The sequence below is a fragment of the Rhincodon typus genome, chromosome 6 (genome assembly GCF_021869965.1).
Source record: "Rhincodon typus isolate 14 chromosome 6, sRhiTyp1.1, whole genome shotgun sequence".
In the NCBI taxonomy this organism is placed as follows: Eukaryota; Metazoa; Chordata; class Chondrichthyes; order Orectolobiformes; family Rhincodontidae; genus Rhincodon; species Rhincodon typus.
Window position 1 is genome coordinate 26,735,631 of NC_063337.1, and position 27,060 is coordinate 26,762,690.

Below are 27,060 nucleotides of genomic sequence, written 5' to 3' on the forward strand. Positions count from 1 at the left end.
CTAACAGATGAAAATATTGGTTTTGAAAGTTTGGCGTATGGTTGGAATGCCACCTGATTGCTTCACAAATCGGATGCATTTCTTTCAGTATCCTTTAGGATTTGGAGGCAAGAGGCTAAATCAAATCTACAGATATGAGAGTTGCAAGCAATCCACCTGTCAGCAAGGGTATTAAGTCTCATGCATACATGTCTCAGTGGCTGAAATACAAATCCTCCCACTGTTGTCAACTTGTGAAACTTCAGATATTTGGAAAATGAAATACCGCACTGAAGAAATCCATCACCTTTTTAACTGTTTCTTTGTAACCTGTGATGATACAGTAGCTGTGAGAAAGTGCATCCCTTCTCCTAAGTGAAATATCTGGGCAGTGTCAATTTGAACATAGATACTTGAATCCACAGAAGCAAAGATTGTAGAATACTGATTAGCAAATGAGATCATACATAATCGTGATATTTCATGAAACTGATTTCAGTCATGTGGGCTGCCAAGTGGGGGGAAATGATTGATTAACCTATTGTTCCTAACTGTGCTACCCTAAATGTAATTCCACACTGCGGTTGACACCTGATGTTTTCTGAAATGGCCTAGCAACCTGCTGTGTTCATCCAGCTCTACACCGTGTTATCTCAGATTCTCTAGCATCGGCAGTTCCTACTATCTCTGTATCAGGTTTAGCCATGTTGGGATGGGAAGAAATTATGCCCTTGTCATCGTGACATTTTTCAGACATACTTTGAAAAATGATAATCAATTTGCTTTTCTATGTAAGCTCTTAAAATGCCTCTGCCAAAAAAGAGGTGTAGTTCTAAACATAATACAGTGTAATCCAAATTTAGATAGTTGTTTTGTCTTTATTTTACATTTTTAATCCTATCCCAGCTGTCAAGTTGCCCGCCAGTGATCTTCAATCCACTACAGCAGCAACAGCTCCCCCAGTTTTCTCAGCAACAGTCATCCCAGCAGTCTGCAATCTCCAGCCCTCAACAGCAGGGAGAACAGGTGCATTTTCTTTACATGTTACAAAACTAGTAACTTGACTCACTAAACAGCAGGCTGCAGGACACAACAATGTGGTTGTAAATGCAGCTTTTGAAATGACAAGAATGTAAATCTTGAATATGGGGAAACTAAAGCTACAAGGGCTGGGATTTTCCACTTAACACACTTGCCAGCACATGACATTCCCTCAACTGTTTCTTGATAATGGACAGCAAAATTGAAACTGACAGACACTCAAATTTGCTTTGCAATAATGGTGAAAAGATGTCATATTCTAATTTATGATTAACATTCGCAAGCTTACTCTGTAGTATCAATGTAGAATCAATCTCCCTTGAGAAAATTGATTTGCAAAGTATAATTTTTAATCTGAAAACATTTTTAAAAATATTTTGGATTAAATATAATATTGCTTCATTAAAATAGATTAATATCTAGCATTGTCAACAAATCAAATAAATATTGTTAGCATATTAAATCATTACTTAAATCAATGAATAAATTTGAATGCTAATATTAAATTAGGAAATATTTGAATATTTTATACATCGTTCTGTTTGCTTGGAGGTGGTCATTTCATGGTTACAATGAACCATAACCCTGGTCAAATTCCCTGGCTAGGACTGGAATGAACCTTGGTCTTCAATTACTTAACTCTCCTCAATATCAAAACAATATTGACACTTATTTGATGCTTTTTGTGTCCAAGGGGGTGCATCAGTCTTAATTTGTATTATAATAGTGACATCCATTAATTAAAAAGTCAATGCTCAATCTATTTGGTGTCTATTTTGACATTACATTCCATTACTTGTAAAGCTAGTGATACTAGAGGTGTCCTTTTACAAATGTTCATGTACAGAATTTAATCATTTAATTATGATGAAGTTTATTTCAGACCAATAAACTTTTAGGATCACTTGAGTCTTCTTGCTCGAAAAAAAAGCCAAAACCAGCTGAGAAAAGTTGAAGAATGCAATGTAAAAGCAAAAGTTTCTTGCATCACAAAAAAAAAGCAAGTGGGCCACACAGGAGATCAAAGGTTGAAACCTGTAACTTGAACATTAATTGGTCTGTCTCGAGCCACTTATATTACAACAGTCCTATACCTATAAACCTATTAACATAAAAATTAAGAGATTTCTACAAGTTTTATTTCACGTCCCACATCCAACTGCAAATCTTAGAGCAAACAGCAGTTACCCTGGCCAATAATTGTACTGTATAACTTAGTCAGTCATTCACTTAAGTGGTTAATTGTTCCAGGATTCATTTTCACTGTTATTGCCGAATGTTAAGCCATGTTATTAAATCCACAAAAATTCAGCAGTACCAATGGCAAACTTTCATGGCAAATGGTTAAAAGTTGCTTTATTTGTGTTGGCTTGGGTAAGACGGGTTGTTGTATTGCTTTTTAAAATGCATGATGCTTCCCTTTTTTTTGCAAACTTCAATGTCGCACTAAACTAGGATTGTCTTTCATGTTTCCTTCTAAATATCTTCATTCATTCTGGATACATTTTCTCACTTACTACTAGGCTGTTCCTTCAGATAAATTGTTACAATTTGTGTCCCAGAGAGCATTGTTTGCTAGGGGTTTGAACAATCCTTATGTAAATGAACGTATCAAGATAATTTGTTTGAAGAGCTACTTCTGAGGTAGAAGACAATGCCTTATTCATTTTTGAGGCTAATTCCTGGGAGTAAGCATACTGCAAGCTTGGAGTCCAGTTCAGCATACAATTCCTACATTAAGGATTAGTTTTCTCTGATAGAAAATGTAATTACTTTCCATCAGCCAACACTGAACTAATTAAATCCAGTCCTTGTTACCTGCATAAGCATAAAGATTAGGTTTCTGGAAAATGAACGGATGGTGTACAAACTATGGGATGATTATTCTGAATCTTGTATTCTGAATCAGAGGAGGTTTACGTTTGGCAAATTGTTCCTTTGGCAACGGTTGCTGAATCTTCAGAATAGTTTGTGGCTACATCAGCTTTAAATTATCCATTAAAATACTGATTCCTTGGTATGTATCACTGTGGTTCACTGAAGTTGAAATCCATGAGATTTAGTCTAGAAAAATGTTCAAATGATAAATAGTACTTCATACTGATGCAAATACCACAGAACTCAGATGTAGGAACTCTGTTCTGTCCAGCAGAATTCTGACCAGGCTCCAGCTAGCCAGGAGCAGGCTTTAACAGCTCAGCAGACTGCAGTCATCAACCTGGCAGCAGGTTTTGTGCCTCCACAGGCTGCAGGTACATACTGTTACTTTCACCTTTACACTTGTGTTCTTTTCTCTTCCTTTTATTTCTGTCTTCAGTAACTTTCTTTCAGAAATGCCTGACTAGTTTATCAGCCTTATATTTTGCACCCATGAACAGCTAATGATTTGTTTCTCCTCCCTGACCCATCCCCACCCCCACCCCCACCCCCTTGGAGTCTTGTCATGCCACTTTCAGTCAAACACAGATTGCTTGACAGTGCACATATTAAAAGGATTGCACCAAGTGTTTGAAAGCCTGAATGCATGAATTTATTTTGTTGCACATAATACTTTCCCTTGAGCTTTTTCCCCTTCCCTTACCCCACAAATGTCTGTTGCTTTGCACAGTAATTCTTCATGGTGGTTTGAAGAGTGTACCAGTCCATTTCCATTTATCTTCGAGTCGCTGATTATACCAAGTATTGTGGAGGTCTGACTAATCAATTGATCAGCATGCATATTTCCATTAAAATTGAAGCTGTTTAACCTTGAGTACTGAGTGTGCATCATTTTGTTATAATGGGTGTCAGAAGATTGATGTGTTCATACTATTTTCCATAAATTCAGAAAGTAAACAGATGTTTTGAAACAAAACTTGAGTCCTGAGAAACATGAGCTATCTTATTGAGTTTCTATTATCTGAAATACTGTTAAAGCTTGCGAAAGCTTCCACAGCTGTTTGCTAAGATACTTCCAACTGAAAACTTGCAAATCATTTTTTAATAACAACGAATTAAGTGCACCCTCAGTATATTTAACAAATTACAGATATGTAATCTTGTTACATTCCATAAAATTACTTAGCTATGTTTCTGATTTAGACTAATAGGTGAATTCTACTGATCCCCTTTCTGTTACAATCTTTCCCTATCCTGGTTCCCTCCCTCCTTCTCCCTCTACCTATCTCCCTTGTAGTGTTGTCTCAGCTTGGCTCTGCTGTGAACAGACCTGGGCAAAGCCTTCCTCAGCAGAGACTCCAGCTTACATCTGCCTTGCAGCAGCAACAGCAACAAGCCTTGCAGCAGCAGCAACAGATACAAGTAATCCAGCAACTTGGCTACAATTACATGAAATAAAAAATTCTCAGCTCCAAAATAAAGAATGGAGAAAAGTCTGAGGTGCTGCCCAAAAATCTAAAACATTTTGTTTATTTGAATCTGAAAAGGGTTAGCAGTCAAACTTGGGCAATCAGGATGCAATTATTTAATCACTTTGGAGCACTGAATTTACATTAATGACATCCTAGCCATCCACCTCTTTCTCTTGTACTTATGCTCAAGAGTGCTTGTGGCACATTGAAAGAATGAGAACCACTGCAGGCAATGTTATAAAGGATACTGCTCACAACCCCTCCCAAAAAAAATTTAAAAAATTTTTTTTTTTTTTTGCATACCTGCAGTTGGAATCGTCAACTGTGCGTTATGGAAATAACTTTCTATACAAGATGCTAGTGCTCAATATGATTTCATTGCAATTTGCCTTGGGTTAATGTTGTTATGCTTTTTAAAAAAAAGTCATAGCACAATTGAAATGATTTGAAACAACAAAATATACGATTGTTTAACTTGGGATAGTACACTCCATTACAGTACTGAGCCTAGCACAGACGCCTCTTAGAAGTTGCTGACTTGCTGCGGTTCTGTTACCATCTACATCTGCATCCAACTGAAAATACTAAAGCACATTTAGATCTGACGTTGACTAACAAGCATGCAGTTAGCTCTGCAAGAACGTGTGTCAAATTGTCTTAACTCTTCTGTGCCACTGGTGCTGCTTGACTGTAGTCATTAAATTTGTGGGTTTAATTTTCTTTTTCTGTCTCCATCCTTAAACACTTCCAAAATGTTTAAATTGATTCATCTCTTTGCTGTCAAGCCTGCAATTTGGTCATCTGAACATTTTTCTCCAAGTTTTACGAATGTGTTCTTTTGTTCCCCTTCCGTTCCCGGCAGCAGTTACGATACTTGCAACGTCAAATGGCTATAGCAGTTCAGCTTCGGCAACAACAACAACAGCAACAACAGCAGCAGCAGCAGCAGCATTCAGGCAGCCAGTCAAAAAGTAAAAGGAAAAGAGGAACTCCTACTCCACCAAAATCATGAACCATCTCATGTTTCTAACTTTAAGATTACTTACTGAACTTATCTCTTGTGATGGTGCATTTTTTTTAAAAAAATATTTTTAAAAATTAAACCTAACCATTGTATATAAGTCTTTGTTTCAGCAAAAATTCATTGTTAACTTAGTTTAAAAATAACTTGTACATGATTTCAAAGACAAAAATTGATTTATTGTACAGTCAAACTTTCAACAGGATTAACTCTTCACTCTTTCACATTTATTGTGGGTGTTACACTCTTCATTACTTCAGTGAGCAGTTTATGGACTTCTCGGTGTCTTGTTTGTGCACGAACAATACAATCCTGGAGTTTTTCACTGGAGAGACCACTCCCCCCTCCATATGAAAAGAAAAAGATAGAATGATTAGCAACTACAGTCAGTTCTTCATATTTAAATCATTGTTAAAACAAAAATTCAAATTACATGCTGAAATATTACTATCAAGTACAGGTCTTTTTCAAAAGTGTCTTCTACATCTTATTTAAAGGTTTTCTAATATTGCAAAACTAAAACGAATCCTTGCACAGAACTAACAAGGAACAACAATGAAGTACAACTGAATTATCAAATACCTGATGTCTGAAGTAATTGCACTTGGGTGAATAAACATTCTCTACTTTCTAAAAAAAATCCTGGTGGCTAAATCCAAGGTTTTTCACTAGTAATGATTTTACAACGTATTCTTCCAGAAGTTGTAACAGATCCTTAGGCAGAATCACAAGGATTTTTTTTTTGGGGTGGAGATAAGGACAGGAAAGAGAAAATGAATCAGAGCCTTCTTGTGAACTGACTGAAGGCCTAAATAAAGGGACTTAAAGATAATGCCAGAATTACTGCTACTGCTGTATTATGAGGGGAAAAAAAAAGTTGATGGAAAATGATTTGAGATTTTTTTGGTGGGGAGGATCTGGGGCAGGCCTTTATAAATGATAGGGTGGATCATATGCAAAATCAAGCTCATAAGGTCAATGGAACATAGAAGAAAAGAAGATCAGAAGCAACAGAAACTTTTGATAATAGACTGGATGTGTGGAATGAAATTGCACTCCTCATGAAGTGGTACACCATCACTAGCCTGAGCAAGTAGTTTTAAATTGCCATGATAGTTTATTGCTTGTGTGAAGGAACGATTACTTTGCTGTCAGTTTTGTCATTACGTTATTCACTTCTTTTTCAACTGGAGGAAGTATACTTATAAATAAATACTCTTCTGTCAGAACTGTATAGGGTCACGTACTAGCCTGTTATCTAATTCTAAACACAAGTAACAAATGTTTATTAAACTAAACTAACCACCCAAGAGGGCTAGCAGATGGCATGTGGTGATATTTTTCAGCAGGCACAAGACAATACCAACTGGATAAAGGATGTCAGTCTAACAAAATGATGCAAAAGGACAGATTATGCCAAATCAGGATTACTTAAACTAGCGTTTTATATTAACACACCTGGTTTATGAACAGCACAAAGCCTATCCTCTTCATCAGTGACTATTGTAGCCATCCCTGATGCCAATGTCTCCTCCTCTGCTGTTGGATCGACAATGAATATTGTGCTTTAAAATAAAAAAGACATGCTTTTAGAATAACTAAATTATCAGTTTCACCCACACAAACTTGCTTCCTAGCTTCAGTAATTCATATTACAGTAATAGCAAAAAGATTGGAAATTGCAGATCTTCAGCTATAATGCAAACTTATAACTGTGTATGCATACAGGCAAGTAAATATGCAACAGATTTCAAATAAAATTGCAATAAGAAAAAGATAAATCTTCACTAAGCAACAAAGTAACATGCCTTGGCATCATAGTGATGTTCAGATTGTATAATGAATTATAATAATCCCCAAGAGTATCTGACATTTACCATCTGATGGAAAAAAAATCAAAGTACAGTGAAGTATTTCTATTAAAATATTATTTAAAGAAATCAAAAACTTGGCATTTGGAATATTTCAATTTCTGATAATCTTGTTTTGTTTATTTATAGAGACCTTAAAATAATTTTATTTTTTAATAAAAAATACTAGCAAGAGGTCTGAGTGGTGGAAAACAGTTGGATATTGGTCATTCATTGACTTCGTTTGATAGGACAAAAACTCCTTTACATATTGCCTAGCACCTTTCATGGATATCAATGCCTTCAGAACATTCTGAAGTCTTCTACTCCTCCCCTCGTGGAGGCCAGGTCAATGTCCAACCACCACTGCCCTCCTCCACCCTGCTGAACTTGTTCTCACATTAAGTGATTTATTCTTCAAATCCACTTATTCTCCAAATAAAAGGTGTGGAACATTCTTCTTTCTAATCCCTCACACTCATAAGTGTTTGTATAAAAAGGTATCCGTCATTCCCTGCTCTTGCCTTGAAATTTTAATCGGCTTTGCTTCCAAATTTTAACTTTCTTTTGCATTCAAATAGTCCACCTCCTACTCTTCCCTGATTTCTTTGCCTCTGTTTCCAGTGATAGCCTCCTAATCTCCATTCACCAAAAGCAAAAGACAGTACCTCCAATGCAGCACTTTTTCGAGAATTGTGCTGGGATTTTAATCTTGATTCAGGTGACTATCAGCAACCAAGTCAAGCTTAACATATTGCTATCTCACTGAGCCAACTGACTAAGTGACCTTTCAAAAACACAAGGTTCAAATATCAGGAAGTTGTATTACTATTTCAACACACATTGAGCAAATTTGATAGAAACATAAAGGGTAGCTGGAGTAAGTCACTTAGCTCTGAGTTTGCTGTGCCATGCAACAAGATTTTGGCTGATATTCTATCTGAATTCCACCTTGCTGCAATATCCACTTCTCCCTTAATGCTCTACAATTTATTGATTTGAAATGTACATAATAAAGAATTTTTCCTCATCTCAGCCCTAAATTACTGATCCCTTCTGAGACTGTGGCCCTGTGTCCTAGATTTCCCTACCATCCAGGAAAGTTTCCCATAATAAATGAGATCACTTTACTTTAAAACTCAAGGGAATATGATTCTAAGTGTATATCATTTTTCCTCATATACCAAACCCCCTTATGCAGTAAATCTGACTATTGGACCTTCATTGTCCTTCTAGGACAAGCATGTCCATCTTTAGGGAGATGAAAATTTTACATTGTACTCCAGGACTTTGATATGTTTATTGTTTTATGCTAATCCCTTTATTATAAACACACATACACTCAACAAAGCGAATACTATGTGTGGTAACTTTGTGCTAGCTTTGAGAGTCATGAAGAAGGACACTCCAGTTCATCAATTCACATATTTCCCAGTCTTTCACCATACAAAAAACACTTTAGTTTTCCTACCAAAATGAATAACTTCAACACTGCATTCCATGTGACATTCTGTCCCTCTCATCTAAGCTGACTTTACCCCTCTGCAACTTCTTTGTATCCTGAGGTTAGTTTCTCAACTAACTTTCAATCTGCAGCAAACTTGGATAGGTCAGATTCAAATCTCCTCATTGTTAATAGATTATAAACAGCTGCATTCCAAGTATTGATCCTTGTTCTAAACTGCTAAATACAGGCTGCTAACCTAAAACTGTTCTGCTCAGTGGTTTCTGACCATTAACCAAACCTGAATCTGAGCTGACATATTACTCCAATTCCATGATCCTAATTTTGTGAATTAACCTCTTGTGTAGTATCTTATTAAAAGATTTTCTAAAATCCAATTGGTCTTTCAATAATCTCTTCCTACATCCATAAAATATTTCTGTTTTCACCCATTCTTGCCAAGCAACTGTCCTATTATTTTTTCTTATTCCTTATGATCTTCTTGGTCCTTTGAATCATAGAATCCCCACAGTGCAGATAGAGGCCATTTGGCCATCGAGTGTGCACAGACTCTCCAAAAAGCAGCCCACCTTCACCACCACCCCCCCACATCCCAATCCCCGTAACCCCGCATTTCCCATGGTTAATCCACCTAACCTGCACACCCCTGGACACTACAGGGCAATTTAGTACTGCTAATTCACCTTACCTACACATCTTTGGAGGAAACCAGAGCACCTGGAGGAAACCCATGTAAACACAGGGAGAATGTGCAAACTCCACACAGACAGGCACCTTTGCCAAATAAAACCCTCAAACCTCTGACTTACTATTCTTTGGAAATGTTATAATCCTTTAGTTCCTGTTGTTAACTCTAGTTAATCCATTTTTTTGCATTACAGGTATGTACGTTCGTTGCAAATTATATATTAATTGTATTTCTAAACTCTAACCAAGAAAATTAAAACACTACTTACTTATACTTTAATTTACTACTTTTTTCTATTATATTTCCAGTGAAATAAAGATGGAGAATGATCTCTACCCATCACAGAGACAAAGTTGGGCAGATTCACTGAGGATATTGAATATCTTAGAATAAAAAGGAGATTGGAGATAGAGAGTTGAACACATCCAATCAGTGCAAAGCAGCAATCAACTTCGCCAATACTGAACTATGTAGCCAAAACAGTAGGAGTAAATTCAGAGGAAATCATGCTTAAAACTATATAGTGCACTTGTTCAATTCTGGTCATGAGAAAAATTAGAAATTCAAGTTGGGAAAGACTTCAGGCAAATTTTAAAAAGAAGCTATAAAATTAAACAAAAAAGAGCGACTTTGGTTTTTCAGTCCTACAAAGAGATTTCCTGAGTGATTCTTTAAATTTGGAAAGCAAGAGGAGGGGACACTAACTCAAACTAGTAAAATTTAGGACTGACGTCAAGATAGAATCACAGAGTCCCTACAGTGTGGAAACAGGCCCTTTGGCCCAACAAATCCACACCGACCCTTACACCGTAACCCACCTAATCTACATATCCCTGAACAGTACAGGCAATTTAGTATGGCCAATCCACCTAACCTGCACATCTTTGGACTGTGGAAGGAAACCGGAGCACCCGGAGGAAACCCAAGCAGATATGGGGAGAATGTGCAAAGTCTACACAGACAAGTCGCCCGAGGGTGGAATTGAACCTGGGTCCCTGGCATCGTGAGGCAGCAGTGCTAACTGCTGAGCCATCATTATGTTATAGTTCACAAAGGTAGCAATGCAAGAAATAGATCTGCAGGTGGAGCAGTGGGCACAGTATTTAAAAAATTTAAACTATAATGTCAGGGAGGGAGTGGTAACAAGTGGAAGATATTTCTAGATGGATGAAACAAAGCTGACTGCCTTTAATAATTTGTGCTGTTATGTTATGATTAAAAAAATGGCCTGCATAATAGTTGTATTGCAGTAGATGATTTGGAAAATGTAAAAATGTATAGCCTAGTCATAAGAATACAGCATAATCCAAAAACCATGCTATAAACAGTGTCACGATATATTCACACTTAAATGTAACTTACTCATCAAAAATTGCAAAAGATGTAGCAACTGGATGCTTTCTGATATTCAGTTGATTTTTCTGATTCATGTTAACTACTGCCAAACCAGTTTCTTCACTGATTGATACTGATGGCAATTGTACTGTAGACAAAGAACAGTTAATCCTCAGTAATTCTCTAGAATAAGAATCAGCTGCAAAGCGTAGCTACAAGTTTTACTAGAAATTAATAGGAAAAGCAAACACTTTCAGTAAGTTGGACTTTTGAAAACACTGCTCTTTTACAAGTATTACAAATTTCAAAAGTTTACACTCTGCTGTACAAACCAGTCAGATTCAAGAAACTTTTGTTGTACAAACACCTAATCATCCCACAACATCCATTTCTTTCATTACACATCCAGCCTAATAAAATGCTTACTGCCCAAATGCTTTAATATTTCTAAGAGAATGTGAATTACTACAGTAAGTTTGTGATATAAAGCTCCACATTCTTACTAGTAACGAAAACTCCTCTCACTGACAAGTTAATGAATGAACTGCAAGAAACAGCAGCAGACAAGAATTCAGCAAAGTGCAGTCTGCACCATAGTGTAAATAATATAACAATAAGCAGAGAAGTGACAATGAAGAGATAAAAACCAGAGAAAAAGGAGGGGAACACACACACTAAAATGTAATATACTTCTTATTTTGACATCCCTCACTTGTGATATATTGTCAAATATAACCGGTTAGCTCCATTGGCTGGACAGCTTGTTGCGAGGCAGAGACTCCAACAGTTTTGGTTCAGTTGGTGTACTGGCTGAAGTCACCATGAAAGTCCCACCTTCCCAACCACCTCCCTTGCCTGAGGTGTGGTGACCTTTAGATTAAACCATTACTAGCTGTCTCTCTAATGAGAGAGCAGCCCCATGGTCCTCTGGGACTACAGCAACTTTACCTTATCTAAAATAAACACCAGTCCAATACAAATATTTCATGTGCAACTTTTGAAAAATTTAAATTCTGCAATGATTAAACATCAGTAGTATACATAGAATCCATTTCAAGATTTCACGGTGAGGCAGTGATATCAAAGAACTTAAGTTCTCTGCTTGCTGAATTTCCAAATCCAGCTACACTGCTGAGTGGAGGCAACTGATTTACAGTTAGCACCTCCTTACAGGGAAAAATTAAATAAATGTGTGTTATTTTTCAAAACATAGGCATCCTCACCGTTTTTCAGTGCTGCTAGCAGAGCTATTATACAGGCATCCAATAAGTTTCCATCATAATCTAAGCACACCATGTCACAATATACAACCCAAGCAAGCTGAAACAAATGAAAAATATAGAGACATCAATACTCAGGTTAATAATTTGTTGCGGAACCAAAGTAATCTCCTATTGCTGTGGTATAATTAAGATGCACACAAAATATCCAATGCGCATTTGCAGAGACAAACCACAAACTGATAAGTGCTACAATTTCTCTCAGTGTGCTTGGTGACGTAAGGTAAAATTAAAAACAGTCAGGTTTCATGTCACTATTCTGACAGCTATTCTAACATATTCTAACCTATGGGTTGAAGAATATACGAGTTGAAGAATATATGGATAGAAAACACAGAGTAAATTACGGAATACAGCCAAATATCCTGCTGAAAGTCATTAAGCTCACATGAATAACAGTCACTTCAGTAGGATACTCATAAGGTGTAAACATACTCCATGGAGGAACCTTGGTCCAGGCATGCCCAACTAACCTGCACTGGCTAATGGTGTCCCCATGGATCTACTCTTGGCCTCTCTTATTTCTCATCCAATGCTTCATGACATCATCCAAAGGCACAGCGGTAGTTTTCATGTGTGCTGACAACACCCAGCTCTACCTCTAGCACCTCTCCACTCCTCCATTGTCACTAAGAAATGTAAATATGTACCTGACATCCACAGTGGAATGAGCAGAAATTTCTTCTAATTAAATACAGCAGATTGAACCCATTGTTCTTGGCTGTCATTTCAAACACTGTTTCCCAACTACAACTCCAACCCTTTCCCTGTAAACAGTCCAAGATTAAGCAGTTCCTTCATAAAGTCAGTGTCACATTTGATCCTGAGATAATTTTCTGCCCCTATCATCATGCCATCACAGGGTCTGTATATTTCCACCTGTGTAGAATTAGCTGCCCTTGCCAGTCTCAGCTCATTAGCTGCAGAAGCCATTATTCATGTTAACATTAGCACAGTAACACAGAAAATAGGAGCAGGAGTAGACCATTCAGGCCTTTGAGTCTGTTTCACTATTCAATATGATCATGGCTGATCATCCAACTCAGTACCCTATTCCCACTTTCTCCCCTTTGATAGTTTTAGCCTTAAGAACTATATCTGACTCTTTCTAGAAAACATTCAATGTTTTGGTATCAACCGATTTTAGCAGCAGAGAATTCCACAGGCTGACCACTCTCTGGGTGAAGAAATTTCATGTTATCTCATTCCTAAAAGGCCTACCCCATGTATCATGTATCTAGCACCAGTCAATGTGACCGTCCTTCCTTGTTTATCCTGTCTAGTTGTGTTAGGATTTTATAGGTTTCTATGAGACTACCTCCCACCTCATTCTTCCAATCCCTAGTGAATGTAGTCCTAACCAATCCAGTCTCTCTTCATACGATAGTCCTGTGATCTCAGGAATCAGTCCAGTAAACCTTTGTTAACCATCCCCAATAGCCAGACCATCCCTTCTCAGATAAGGAGACCAAAATTGCACACAATACTCCAAATGTGGTCTCACCAAGGCCCTGTACAACTGTAGCAAGACGTCCTGCTCCTGCACTCGAGTCCTCTCACTATGAGGGACAGCACACTATTCATTTTCTTCGCCGCCTGCAGGACCTGCATGCTTACTTTCAGCAACTGATGTAGAAGGACATTTAGGTCTCATTGTACCTCCCCCTTTCCCAATCTATCACCATTTAGATAATAATGTCTTCTTGTTTTTGCTACCAAAGTGAATAACCTCACACATATCTACGTTATACTTCATCTGCCATCCACTTGCCCACACTCAACTTATCCAAATCTTACTGAAATTTTTGTCCATCCTCCTCATAGCTCACCCTCCCACCCAGCTGTGTGTCATCCACTTGGAGATATTCCATTTGGTCTAATACCTATCAGCAATATTTATAGGGAACAGCTCGGGTCTAAGCACTGATCCCAACGGTACCCCACTAGTCACTGGCTGCCACAAAAAAAATGACCTGTTTATTTTTACTCTGTTTCCTGTCTGCCCATCAGTTCTCTATCCATGCCCAATCCCATGTGCTTTAATTTTACATGCTAATTTCTTACGTAGAACCTTACCAGAAGCCTTCTGAAAGTAATTGGAGACTCAATTATTTCAAGGAATTTCTAGCTGTCTCCCACATTCTACCCTTTGTCACATGGAGATCATCCAAAATTCTACTTCCCGTGTTGTAACTTGCAGCAAGTACCATTGCCCTTTCAACACTATGCTCTCTGACCTAAATAGGCTCTCAGTCAAACAACCTCAAAATTTTCTGAAGAAGGGTCCCAACCCAAAACGTCAAGTTTCCTGCTCCTCTGATGCTGCCTGGCCTGCTGTGTCCCTCCAGCTCCACACTGTGTTATCTCAAAATTCTCACCTTGTTTTCAGAGCTGGCCCTTAAAACATACAGCAGCATTGACGTTAATGAATGGGAGGAGCTCGCGACTATCATTCAGATGGATGACAACCTGTGTACCAAGCTGCGTTATCACAACTTCTTATGGATGGGTCAAAGCAGCACCAGCGAAGGACTGAAAGGAAAGCAAACCTTGCATTTCAAATTCCCCTACCCAGAGGGACATCCTACCCCACCTGCCCAAAGATGCAGATTGAGAATCAGCCTGTCTAGTCACATGGAGAGCCATCATCCTCATACTGAAGAATAGCCAATGACAATTATAGTTGATCCACTATTGGCTGCCATGACTTCAGTTGCATAAGGCCCAAGTTCTCAAATGCCCTCTCCACAACTCTCTATTCTGCTTTCCTCTAAAAGACACTACTTAAAAGTTCTCTCTTTGACCAAGCTTTTGGTTGTCAGCTCTAATATCTCCTTGTGAGGTTCAGTGTTATACTTTGTCTTATAATATTCCTGTAATTTTGTTCAGATCTGGAAAATAACTGATACTCTCATGTGATGAGAGACTGAACACAGGATCTCTCTCACTCAGTCTTTGCATTCTTAAAATAGTTAGATTACTTCTCATACAAGCTTGATTTCAAACATTAAACACAATTCTCTAATGTAAGAATTTAATCATTTGTTCAGTTTCCTAGTTTGTTTTGAATTTAAATGGTTAGTCGCAGTAGTGCTGAACACGGTGTAATCATCAGCAAGCAAACCAAATGGTGACCTTGCAATGAAGGAAAGTTCATCGGTGAAATGGTTGAAGGGCCAAGGATGCCACCCTATAAAACTTCTGCAGCAATGTCATGCAGCGGAGATAATTTGGCTGCCACAAGCATCTCCCTTTATATTAGGTATCACCCTAACCAGTAAAAAAAAACATTCCCCGATTCCCACTGATTTAGATTTTGCAAGGCTTTGCTCATCCAAGATTCAGTCAATACTACCTTTAAATCAAGGGCAGTCATTGTCACCTCATTCTAGAATTCACCTCTTGTCTTTCGGGACTAAAGCTGCACTAAAATCATGAAGTGATTGGTCCTGGTAGAACCCAAACTAATGAGCAAAGTATGTAGTAGCAATTAGAACTTGTACTTATGCAGCACTTTTGAGGAATTCAAAATGCTAGCATCAAACTCTACCACTGAATTCTTCTTACCTTCCCTTTTTCAATGCAGAGATCCTCCTTCTGAATGATCTGTGAACTACATTTTTGAGAAAAAAGTTTAATTGTTCACATATATTACATATGTCACACCGCTATACTTTGAAAATATCTTAATATGCAACAAGACAAAAAAGAATATGTGTAATGACTGATGCAAATAAGATTCTTACTTTTCTATGACATCAAAAATAAACTGACTTGCTGCTTGTGCTTGTTCCCCAGGAGGGCCAGGTCGAAACCTCGATGAACATAATGGTGGTAAATCTACATTTGGCACTGTTTTAAAATAAAAGATTCTTTGATTAGTTTTGTCATGTGGAGTTACAAAGGAAAACAGAAACATGAGTGAACTTTTCACCCTGAAGCTCATTGTACCATTGAATTAAGATCATAGTTGATCAGAATTTGAACTCCATTTAGCCACCTCACTGCATTTTCCTTGCTACCCTTACTCAACAATCTATCTCAGCCTTAAAAATTTCAACTGATCCAAAATCCACAGTTTTATTGGAAAAAGAGATCTCCCTGTGTGCAAAAAAGGATGAATATTAAATGGTCTAGCTGCAATTTTAAGATTATGGTCTTTTCCAATGGATGTCCGATAAAGCGAATAGTTTTTCCTGTATCAATCCTATCAAAATTAATCATTTTTGATACGTAGATCACCAGAACCATCACTTAGGAAGGAAGGATAAAAAAGCAGAGTATTAAACAAGTAAACATCTGCAGGTTTCCAGGATGCACAGGGCATGAGTTACAAAAAGTTAGCATGCAGCAGCACATAATCAAGGAGGATAATGGGATGTTATCCTTTAATACAAGATTGAAGATTAAAGAAACAGTATAATGCTTCTGTTATGCAGGACATTAGTGAGACCACTTCCTGAATACTGTACGGTTTTGGTCTCCTTATTTATGTAAAAACGTAAATGCATTGGAGGTGGTTCAGGAGATTTACTAGATTGATACCCAGAATGAAAGGGCTGTTCACGAGGAACAGTTGGATAGGGTGGGTTTGTTTTCAATCAAATTTAGAAGAGCAAGGGGAGATCCGATTGAAGTTTATAAGATCCTGAATTGTTCTGAAAAGTTGGATATAGAGATTATGTTCATTCTTGTGGGTGAGTCCAGAACTAGAGAATACTTTTAAAAATAGGGTCACCCTTTAAAGAGAGAGATGAGGAGAATTTTTCTCTCTCAGAGGGCTGTACAACTTTTGAACACAGTGCCTCAGAAAGTGGCGGAGGTGGAGTTACTGAATGCTTTTAAGACAAAGGCTGATAGATTCCATTGCAAAAAAGGGTCAAAGGTTATCAGGGGATAAATGAGAACATAGAATTTGGAACAAACAGATCAGTCACAATCTTACTGAAGGGTGGGGCACGTTTGAAGCATTAAATGACCTATTTCTGCTCTAAATCAGTACGTTCATAAGTTCTGAACTCCAAGAAATGCACATCAAGTTTATGCTACTTTCCTTATAATTTAACACTTCACAGTACCGCCTCATTGCCAATTACATTTCATGAGCTTTCCTTCCCAATACCAAAAGCAGTACTTGCTGATGAGGTCTGACCAAGATTTGTACAATTGAATTGAGATACCACTTTCACACTTTGTATTCTGACCCAATTGAGATAAGGCCCAAGCTTTCATCAGCCTTTTTGATTATACTGTACATCAGCTGAAGTACACTTGGACAGCTAAGTCTCTCTACTCCTCTATAACTCATTTAACCAGAATAGTGGAGCACCAGGGGTAGAGCTGGCTGTCTTGTATTCTATTACATTGCTAAATGATAAGACATTTTTAGTCTGCGTCAGAAGGATGTGAGGCCATCTAGTAAGCCCTGAAGGTTCATCAGCTATGAAGGAAAGCAATTTCTATTGAAACTAAATAATAGTTTAGAGTTTCATATCTGGAAGTTTCAAATCAGTTGACTTGTATTAATGAACAAAGGAACACTTACCTGCAGCTTCAAATAGAATATAAAACAGGATTTTAAATGTATAAAAGATGACAAATACTCTAAAAATGTTAGAAATGCAGTCAAAGACAATACGAACCTAATTTGTAACTAGGAGTGAGAATCTACAAATCAAAAGTTTCGAGCCACTTTGAGGTTACTGTACGATTACTAAATTCTAAAACCCGATGAAGAGCAGATGATTGATAGAGCAGTTTGGACACTACCCTGGGAAACTCGGCAGAGATGTCCTGGGGCTGATACTAGCAGCCTCCAACAACCATCGTCCATTATGACTCCAACCAGCTAAAGCATCTATTCACCAGAAGTGCTGACTGCATGATCGATCTCTGCCTTGGAGGTCCCCCAGCATCTCAAAAGTCTTCAGCCAATGAGAATCAATGCATTTAATAAAAAAAATGGCTAAGTGCACAATTATTGCAGACTAATCCATTTCATAATAGCAACAACTTTGGCATCTACCTAACAGCATGGAAAATTGTGCAAATATTTTTCTACATCGTGCAGGACAAATCTGATCCAGCCAATTATTGCTCTATCAGTATACTCAGAATTAAACAAAAAAGTGTGGGAGGCATTATCAGCAATGCTAACAAGCAACAAACCCACCAATGACCTGCTCACAAATGCTCTTTGGGAACCATGAGGGTCACATTTTCAAACTCCACTTGGACCAAGACAAAGCATGGGTGGAACAGCTGAATACCAGAGATGAACTGAAAGTGACTGCCTTCAACATCAAAACAGAATTTGACAGAGTTGTGGCATCAAGGAGAAATTGAATTTAGTGGGAATTGAGGGATAACTCTCCACTGCTTGGTAATGTACCTAGCACAAAGGAGGATGGTGTGGTTGTTTTAAGCCAAATCATTTCCAGCTGCATCATCCGCGACAAGCCCTCCATCATAAAGGTTGGAAGTAGGAATGTTTGCTGATGATTGCAGTGGATTCAATACCCTTTATTACTCCTTATTTAATGAAGCAGTGTGCCCACATCCATCAAAACCTGGACAAACTTCAGCCCTCAGTTTAAGTTATGGCCTGAAAATCACAATTAGAAGTGAAAAAAAATTTAAGTAAATCACAAACTCCCACAGAAATCAATATAACAACTGCAACTGTCTTTCAGACATCTCTTGTTCAGGAAAAAAATGACTAGGTTGTACTACATATGTGCAGTACTATGATTTCCTAGCTGAAATAACTTTTGACACAAGTAAATCTATGATTCTATGATAAATCATTAAATATAAATGAAACACTGAACATTTAGGTACTTCAGGATGTTTCTCAATAGGAAATACCTTTAAAACATTAAGGTGAAATATGTACTTTGCTCTTAAAATAAATTGTAAAACACAGAAGAAATAATTTTAAGTAGTTATGTAAAAGCATCATTTAATTAACCAGGCTCCATCTATTGGTAGAAGGTAGTCAATGCAGGTAGAACTACCTGCATAGATGGAGGCCAGAGCTTTCATGCAAGTTCAGAATGGGAGTCTGGACAGAAACAGACACTGGAGACTTTAAATACAAGAATACAGGGCAGAAGCAGGAGTGGTTGGGTGTGTTTGAGAGCTGGTAAAGAGGCACTGAAGGCAGAAACATTGGGCAAAAGGTCTAGACAGCAAGCAAGCCACAGTTCAGGAAGCCTGTGCAACTGAAACGACATAAACGGAGTGAACTTTAAACAGGGCCTTAATGTAACAAGTACCACACATGCCAGGCAATGACAAGCTAAGTTCACCATCACCTTTTCCAGGGCAGTTAGGGCTGGGCAATAAATGCTGTCCCTGCCAATGCCATTCACATTCCACGAACACGTCAATAAAAACCACAACCATTTCAGAACAGAAGATTAGCACCACATTTGAATGAAGTGCCAGGTCAATTACAGTACTGCAATTTTATAGGCTGAATTGTGATTTCTTTCCTTTAGCAGTAACGCACCTATAAATCCTTTATTTGATGCATCTACTGTTGGTGTTGCAAATTCCTGTAAAGTAAAAAGTAATTTGATCATTTTATACACACTACTTTACTAGTTCCTGAATATCAAGCACTTTTAATTTTAAGATTGAAAATGTGCAGCATTATTGTATGTTAATTATAAAATTCCTTTCATTGGAACAAATTTTAATTTGATAAGATCAGAGGTGGTTTAGTGTTCAGTCATCATTAACAACTATTTCAGCTCGCCGAATCCCAAAACTACAAAGGCTTTTTGCTGTTTTTCACTTCTTATTTTTGCTTTCTCTTTGCCAACTGGTGAAACAGTATTCTGTCTGCCAAGGTCAACATTACTGGGGCTGCACGGGAGATCACAGCGCCAGGGACTCCAGTTCAAATCCCCCTCGGGCAGCTGTCTGTGTGGTGTTTGCACATTCTCCCCATGTCTGTGTGGGTTTCTTCCAGGTGCTCTGGTTTCCTCCCACAGTGCAAAGATGTGCACGTTAGGTGGATTGGCCATGGGAAATTGCTCCATAGTGTCCAGGGATGTATAGGTTAGGTGAGTTAGCCATGGAAAATGCAGAGTAACAGGGACAGGATAAGGGAGATTGGGTCTGGGTGGGATGCTCTTTGGAAGGTCTGTGTGGACTCGATGAGTCGAATGGCCTGCTTCCACAATTGGAAATTTGAAACCACTGTTAAAGGTGTTAGAGTGAATACTTTAAGTCTTTCAACGATGAGTTTGTTATTTTCAGCCTGGAATATGGTCCGGTACAGAATAAAACTCTGCTCAGAAGGCTACCCGCTACAATACAACTTCCCCTACTTTTTACAACAAATATCATATGGTCACACTTCACAGAAATTGGCTAAATCATCCAAACATAATATACCCACGTCCATTTGGAACCAGACTGTGAGATTATCCAAACTAATTCTTTTAAGGAGCCAGACATTGTTATTGTTTACTCCCAAATATTTCAAAAAACTTCACACGATTAGTTTAAAATGCAATCACTACAAAGCAATCACTATATAAAAACCGAAAGAACTGCGGATGCTGTAAATCAGGAACAAAAACAAAGTTGCTGGAAAAGCTCAGCAGATCTGGCAGCATCTGTGAAGGGAAACGTTTCAGGTCCGGTGCTGCCAGACTTGTTGAGCTTTTCCAGCAACTTCTGTTTTTGAAAGCTAATGTTGCATTCATTTCACACTCAGGAAGATCTCACAAAAAAACTATGCAAACTCTCTGTGCATACTGGGGCATCTCTAGTTCTGAAGAAGGGTCACTGGACTTGAAACATTAACTCTGCACAGGTGCTGCCAGATTTGCTGAGTTTCTGGAGCAATTTCTGTTTCTGTTTCAAACCTTTCATCTCTATACTTGCTGAGGATACAGCTACCTGTGCCTTCAAAATATTCAAGGGTTCTACTTCCACCTTCTCAGGAAGAGAGTTTCAAAGGCTCTCAAGCCTCAGAGAGAAATTATAATCATCTGTCTTCACAGAATCACAGAATTGTTTTGGTGCAGACACGACCATTTGGCCCATCATGTCTGCACCTGTCTTAAGTGGGTGACCCCTTTTCCTTAAATAGTGACCCCTGGTTCTAAATTCTCCCAAAAGAGGAAACATCCACCCTGTCAAGACCCCTCAGGATGATGTGTGTGTTCAATCAAGTCATCTCTCAGCAGGGTGCCTGACTAAATAATAAATCATAGACAGGTAGTTCTGCTATAACGCGTGTTTTGTTAATGCGAATTGGCTGTAACAGGATTGATGAATACTGGATTCTGTTTGGATAACGCAAACTTTCTGCTGTATTGGTACAGTGATCTTCTATAGCAATTTCCCTATTACACAGTTTTCTATGACGATTTTCTACAGCACAAAGTCACACAAGAATGCAACTATCACATTATAGGAGAACTACCTGTACTCCAAGTTAGCTCGGTCTGTCTTCTTCAACCCATGAAGCAAATTCTATTTAGCATCTGTTATAACCAACATAATAACGGCATACAAATTTTTAAAACTAAGTAGAATAAAATTGCAAGAAATATAAGAGAAAAGCTGAATGCTGACATCTCACCACTTTAATGCCACAAACAACCGTCGTGTTTCCCAGCTTTACTAGTGCAGAACCATCCGCAGTTGTAATTGAACCTGAAGTCAGAAAAGCATGATTTCAAACAGGTTATTGTTCCTGTTTCATAACAGATTCCTTTTTTTAAAAAATTGCAACCAGTAAATATACAAGCAAACAGTCTGCTATGACTCCATTTTAGAGGACATCAGTAAAAGTTACATTATCTGTAACATGTTGCTGTAGAATGAGATTCTAATGACAGAGTCTAAAAGAATCCTACCAGTCTCACCAGTCAGTAGTTAATAAATGCATTAATAAAAGTGGACATTCATAATATTTTAATTTCTTGCAGCTGAGTACACTCCTCAAAATCATTTTATTACAAACTGCAAGATCTGAACTAACACCTAAATTTATTGCATCAGATAACTTATTTTAATGAGTTAAGCTGATATAAACTTCTAATACGTTTAATTGATTATTCACTTGGAGTCATTACTACACATATAATAATATATACTTGTATAGCTCTATTAACAGGAAATTTTTACAAGGAGTGTAGTCAGACTAAAATTGACAGTAGCATTAGATGGGGTGATTAAAAGCTTGGTCAAAGACGTTTTAAGAAGGGTCTTAAAAAAATAGAGACAAGGAAGTAATTCTAGAGCTTAAAGATTAGACGGTTGAAGACACAGCACTCAGTGGCAGGGCAAGAAGATAATAGGTCAGAATTGGAACAACATCAAGTTATTGGAGAATTCAAGGCTGAGGTGGGGTTAAATGGTAAGTTAAGTATGAACAGTAAATTTAATCCCTGCTGATTTTTATCTCCAATATATGCCCTGACTGAAGTTGAACTATATCTCTGAGCAGGCACAGAACATCTTTTATCCCAACACCAGGGAGGCAACACACAATCCTGAGTCTCACTCGCAGCCACAGAAATGCCTATCTGAGCCCCTCTTCTATTACTACCACTCACTTACACTTCAACCTTCCCTGCCATCCAAAAGAGTCAATCCCGGTGCCATGTGCCTGCTGCTGTTGCTTGCCCCAAGAGGCCATTCTACCCCCCCACCAACCCGAGCATTTATTCCCAGCTCCCATTCAAACAAAAGACAGACTGTCAAACACAATCAAGAGATAAATTAAAGAAATGAACAAAACTTGCCAGATGACTTAAATGGCTTTCACTATGCATGGTTTCACAGGCATTGATGTGGATTACTTGCTTGTTTTCCTGGAAATGTCGATCAGGGTCACCTTTTCAGTTCACTCAATTACAGGTAATAATACTTCTAACTTAGCTTTCTACTCTTTGCACTTCAAAAAGTAGGAGAGGGGTTAGGCAAGGACATGTTGTGTCATCAGCAACCAAATCTCTTCTCCCAAGAAAATACAGTTCAAAAGAACAACTTCAGCTCTGGTTTGCCCTGATAGACTGACCACCTTTTCCCCCAGGCCTCAATTACTATTCAACATGTGCCATCTACTTGACTACAGAGTCTCTCCCAGACTTGCCAAAACCAATTCTGAGGTAATAGCCATGTTAATAGCCAACTTCTGCTGTCTGCTTAAACACTATGTTGTTCTGGGTCACTGTGTCTATAAGAAACCTTTTAATCAAGAATCAGCCTGCAATTAACCTGCAGGCTTGTTTAGTCTGTTCTTTTCCTTTTACTACAAGGTCAGCATGGACGCACTGGACTGAAGGGTTTGTTTCCATGCTGTACCTCTCTATGACTCGAAGCTGTTTCCCAAAGTCCAAATGTCATCTTCAGCTCACAAATTCCAGTTCACAGCTCCAAACCAAAAATGATAAAACAGTGAAAAATGAAAAATCAGCGAGGATTCTAACAATGGATATAAGATTGTTTTCTGCCAGCTATTCAGAGTATGCATAATTGAGTATTTTTCTGCATCCCAGAATGTGATGACTGGAGTCCCACAGAGGTCTGTGCTGGCCCTCCATTTTTACCAACTTATAGCAATGATTTAGATGAGAAGATCAAAGGCATAATAGCTAGAGATGGGTGGGAAAGTATATTATGAAGAGTATATTGTGGATGAGGAGTTAACAGACCAATACAGACAAGTTACATGAATGGGCAAAAATCTTGCAGATGGGGCTATAATTTGTTAAAATGTGAATAACACCACAAGATGTAGACCGCTTGCCCACTCGTGTGCGCGCCACCATCCAATAAGATCATGGCTGATTTGATAATACTCAAATCTACTTCCTACCCTAATGCCATAATCCTCGATTCCTTTATGGATTAAAAATGTTCAATCTCAGCATTGAATATACTTTAATGTCCCAACCTCCACTGCCGTCGGCAGTAAAAAATTCCACAGATTCACTACCCTCAGTAGAAATTTCTCCTCATCTCTCTGCCAAATGGGCAACCTCTTACCTGGAGATTATGTCCTCTGGTTTGAGATTCTCCAAAAAGAAGAACCTACCTCTCTTCATCTACACTGTCAAGCCCCCTAAGAATCTTGTTTATTTCAGGAAGGTCTCTTCCTATTCTTCTAAACTCAAATGAATACAAGCCCAATCTAGTCAACCTCACCTCATACCCAAGATCAATCTAGTTAACCTCCTCTAGACAGCTTCCAACAACATTATATTCATTCATCAGGAAGAATGAAAATGCAGAATGACTGCAGAATTCCAAAGGGCAGAGGGATGAAGGTATTCTAGTGCATAGGTTCCTATGCAGGGACAGCAAGTAAGTAGGACGGCTAATAGAATCCCATCTTTTATTATGAGAGGGATTCTATATAAATTCAGTATGTTTTTCTTCATTTATACAGGGCACTGAGACCACATTCAAATACAATGCGCAGTTTTGGTCATCTTATTTAAGGTAGGATATAAATGCATTACAGTTGATTTAGAGGAGGTTTATCACATCAATAGCTGGAAAGAATGGATTGTCTTACAGGGATAGGTTAGACAGGCTGGGCTTGTTCCCACTTGAATTTAGAAGAAAGGTGGCATGACTGATGTGCACACTATCTTGAATGCTCTTGACAAGATGAATGTGTCAAAGATGTTTCTTCCTGTTGCCAGTGAGTGCAGAATTAGGGAGCATTGTGCAAAAACTAGGAGTCACTCTTTTGGGACAAAGATAAAATCTGTTCCCCCCCATTCTGAAGTCTTTGTCTTAGAAGGTGGTGGAGGCAGGGTCATGGAAAAATTTTAAGACAGAGGTGGATAGATTCTTGTTAGACAAAGGAGTCATGGGGGGTATTGTGAGTAGGTGGAAATGTGGAATTCAAAAAACAAACATATCAGTCACAATTTCACTGAATAGTGGAACAGACTTTGGGGATCAAATGTTCCTCATTCATATGTTCATAAACATTTTCACAATAGGTTTCAGAACTGGAATTAATATACTGGAAGAAGCTGCAAGAAAAATGCCTTGAACTAAAGATCATTAGATACTGTCTTCATTGATCTCACCAATACATTCATGACAGCAAATGGGACCTATTTAAGCGACTGGAGAAAATTGAATGTCTGAAGTTGTCCAATGTGATCTCCTCATTCCATGAATGACATGACAGGTAAGTCACAGCAGGGCAATGCAATGGGTAAGCTATGGCAGAGCAATATCGGAACCCACTGAGATGCGCAATGACATTCTTTTGCATATTCTTCTCTTTGTTGCTATCATTTATCTTTAAGTCAAGAACAGACGTTCTCTACTTATACACCAGAACTGCTAGAGAGACGTTCAGCTTTGCTTGCTTGAGATCCAAGACAAAGAGAAATTAGGTTCACATCAGTGAATTGCTCTATGCTAATGATGCTATTCTAACATGCCATTTTGAGGAAAACCTGCAATTGCAATGGATAGAGTTTCTCACACCTGTAACAAATTTGATTTGACCATCAGGGTCAGGAAGTCAAATGTTAAGGTCCAGGTTAATGTCATACTGCCAAACTATCAGCACTTACAATGTGACTCTGGAGGTTGTTGATAGTTTCAATATCTAGGTTCCACGATTACCAGTCATCAGTGACTTGATGCTAAAATCAACACATGCATCACAAAAGCTGCAGCAGTTTTGTTCCACGCACTCTTATTCAGCTTGGACAACAGCAACTTGACCAAGAACACCAAAATTCAAGTCCACCAAGCGTGCATCCTCAAGGCACTCTTTTACAACGTATTCTCGGCAAGAAGGGCTTAACGGTTTTCATCTCAAATTGTCTCAAATGTATCCTCAACATCTCTGACTGAACAAGGTCACCAACTCAGTGACTGTGGATTGTGCTAACTCCATTAGCACACAGTCTTTGCTAAACCAACAATGTCTGTACCATATTATTGTGTGATAAAGTCAACAGCATAGAAACAGACCCTTCACCCCACTACATCTATGCCAACCAAACACCAAACTGCACTTGGTCCATAGCCTACTATGCCCTGGCATTTTAAGTACTCCTCTAGGTACTTCTTAAAATGTCACGAGTACCAGTCTCCACTACCTCTCAGGCAGCACGTTACATATTCCTACTTCTGGGTGACAGTTTATTTTGTCAGATCTCCTCTAAGCCACTTACTCCATACTCTTATGCCATTGGTCTCATTGGAAGAATGAGTGCCATTTTCCCAAAGTAAGTGTCCTGGCTATATGATCATGACCTTTGGGTGTCCATATCTCTGCAAGGTCATCAGTGAGATATGGCAGATGTTGATACGGAAAACCAGAGTCTTCGAAGTGGTAATCTCTGGAGTTAATTCTTTCGAAGGGCAGTGAAAGAGACAAACAGAAATGCAAAGTTGAGCTGCCTGTGAAAGATTCCAGATACAGCAGGGAATCATCAACACAAATAAAAACAAAAGTTGCTGGAAAAACTCAGCAGGTCTGGCAGCATCTGTGAAGAGAGATCTGAGATAACGTTTCGGGTCCGGCAATCCTTCTCAGAACAGCACCTTCTCATTCCAATATTCTCCTCGGCAGTAAATACATTAGAGACTGCCATGCCAAATGACTTAAAAAAAGTTCTCAATTCACAGAAATTGCTTATGTGGTCATCAGGAAAGAGCTCAAAGTAATCAAGTTCGAGCTTTACAAATGGAAGCATTAGATTAATTGTTCAATTCTCACCTATGTTGAGAGTTGTTGTTCTGAATTCACCCAGCTCCCTTCCATCAGGTCGACAATTTTCTTTCTGAAATGCATCAAAATACCATTTAAAAAGGTTTAGCAACATAGTTCAAGATACAAATATAGCAGTTATGTTCATTGTAGGATCATTCCATTGTTCAAACAAACATTCTATCACAAAAGTTCACTACGTTTAATTCTATTAAAAATAAATATGACAGAGATTGAGAAATGGCCTACCAGAAATTTTCTGTAGTATTCCAAAGGCTCGACCATTCTAAAAAAAGGAAAGGGAAAATAATCCAATGTTACACTGCATC

At 38.3% G+C, this 27,060-nt stretch overlaps 2 protein-coding genes across 3 annotated transcripts in view; one reads left to right on the top strand and one right to left on the bottom strand.

Annotated features, from left to right (window-relative positions):
- Window positions 1–5,491, top strand: part of supt20 (SPT20 homolog, SAGA complex component) — an 82,094-nt gene extending 76,603 nt beyond the window's left edge. Inside the window, exons 18-21 of the mRNA XM_048597908.1 lie at window positions 886–1,005; window positions 3,173–3,272; window positions 4,196–4,320; window positions 5,233–5,491. Coding sequence (XP_048453865.1) covers window positions 886–1,005; window positions 3,173–3,272; window positions 4,196–4,320; window positions 5,233–5,382 — 495 coding nt within the window. The 3' untranslated portion in view covers window positions 5,383–5,491. The remainder of the gene's footprint in view (window positions 1–885; window positions 1,006–3,172; window positions 3,273–4,195; window positions 4,321–5,232) is intronic.
- A 57-nt stretch (window positions 5,492–5,548) lies between these two features.
- exosc8 (exosome component 8) overlaps window positions 5,549–27,060 on the bottom strand; it is a 26,654-nt gene continuing 5,142 nt past the window's right edge. Inside the window, exons 2-11 of one of the 2 annotated variants that reach the window (XM_020523707.2) lie at window positions 26,981–27,017; window positions 26,741–26,804; window positions 21,614–21,687; window positions 19,523–19,568; window positions 15,756–15,861; window positions 15,577–15,622; window positions 11,953–12,049; window positions 10,757–10,877; window positions 6,850–6,956; window positions 5,549–5,735 (exon numbers count right to left, since the gene is read on the bottom strand). In XM_020523707.2, coding sequence (XP_020379296.1) covers window positions 5,605–5,735; window positions 6,850–6,956; window positions 10,757–10,877; window positions 11,953–12,049; window positions 15,577–15,622; window positions 15,756–15,861; window positions 19,523–19,568; window positions 21,614–21,687; window positions 26,741–26,804; window positions 26,981–27,017 — 829 coding nt within the window. In that variant the 3' untranslated portion in view covers window positions 5,549–5,604. Of the gene's footprint in view, window positions 5,736–6,849; window positions 6,957–10,756; window positions 10,878–11,952; window positions 12,050–15,576; window positions 15,623–15,755; window positions 15,862–19,522; window positions 19,569–21,606; window positions 21,688–26,740; window positions 26,805–26,980; window positions 27,018–27,060 lie in introns of both variants that reach the window. The other variant, XM_048598246.1, reaches the window with a different exon arrangement.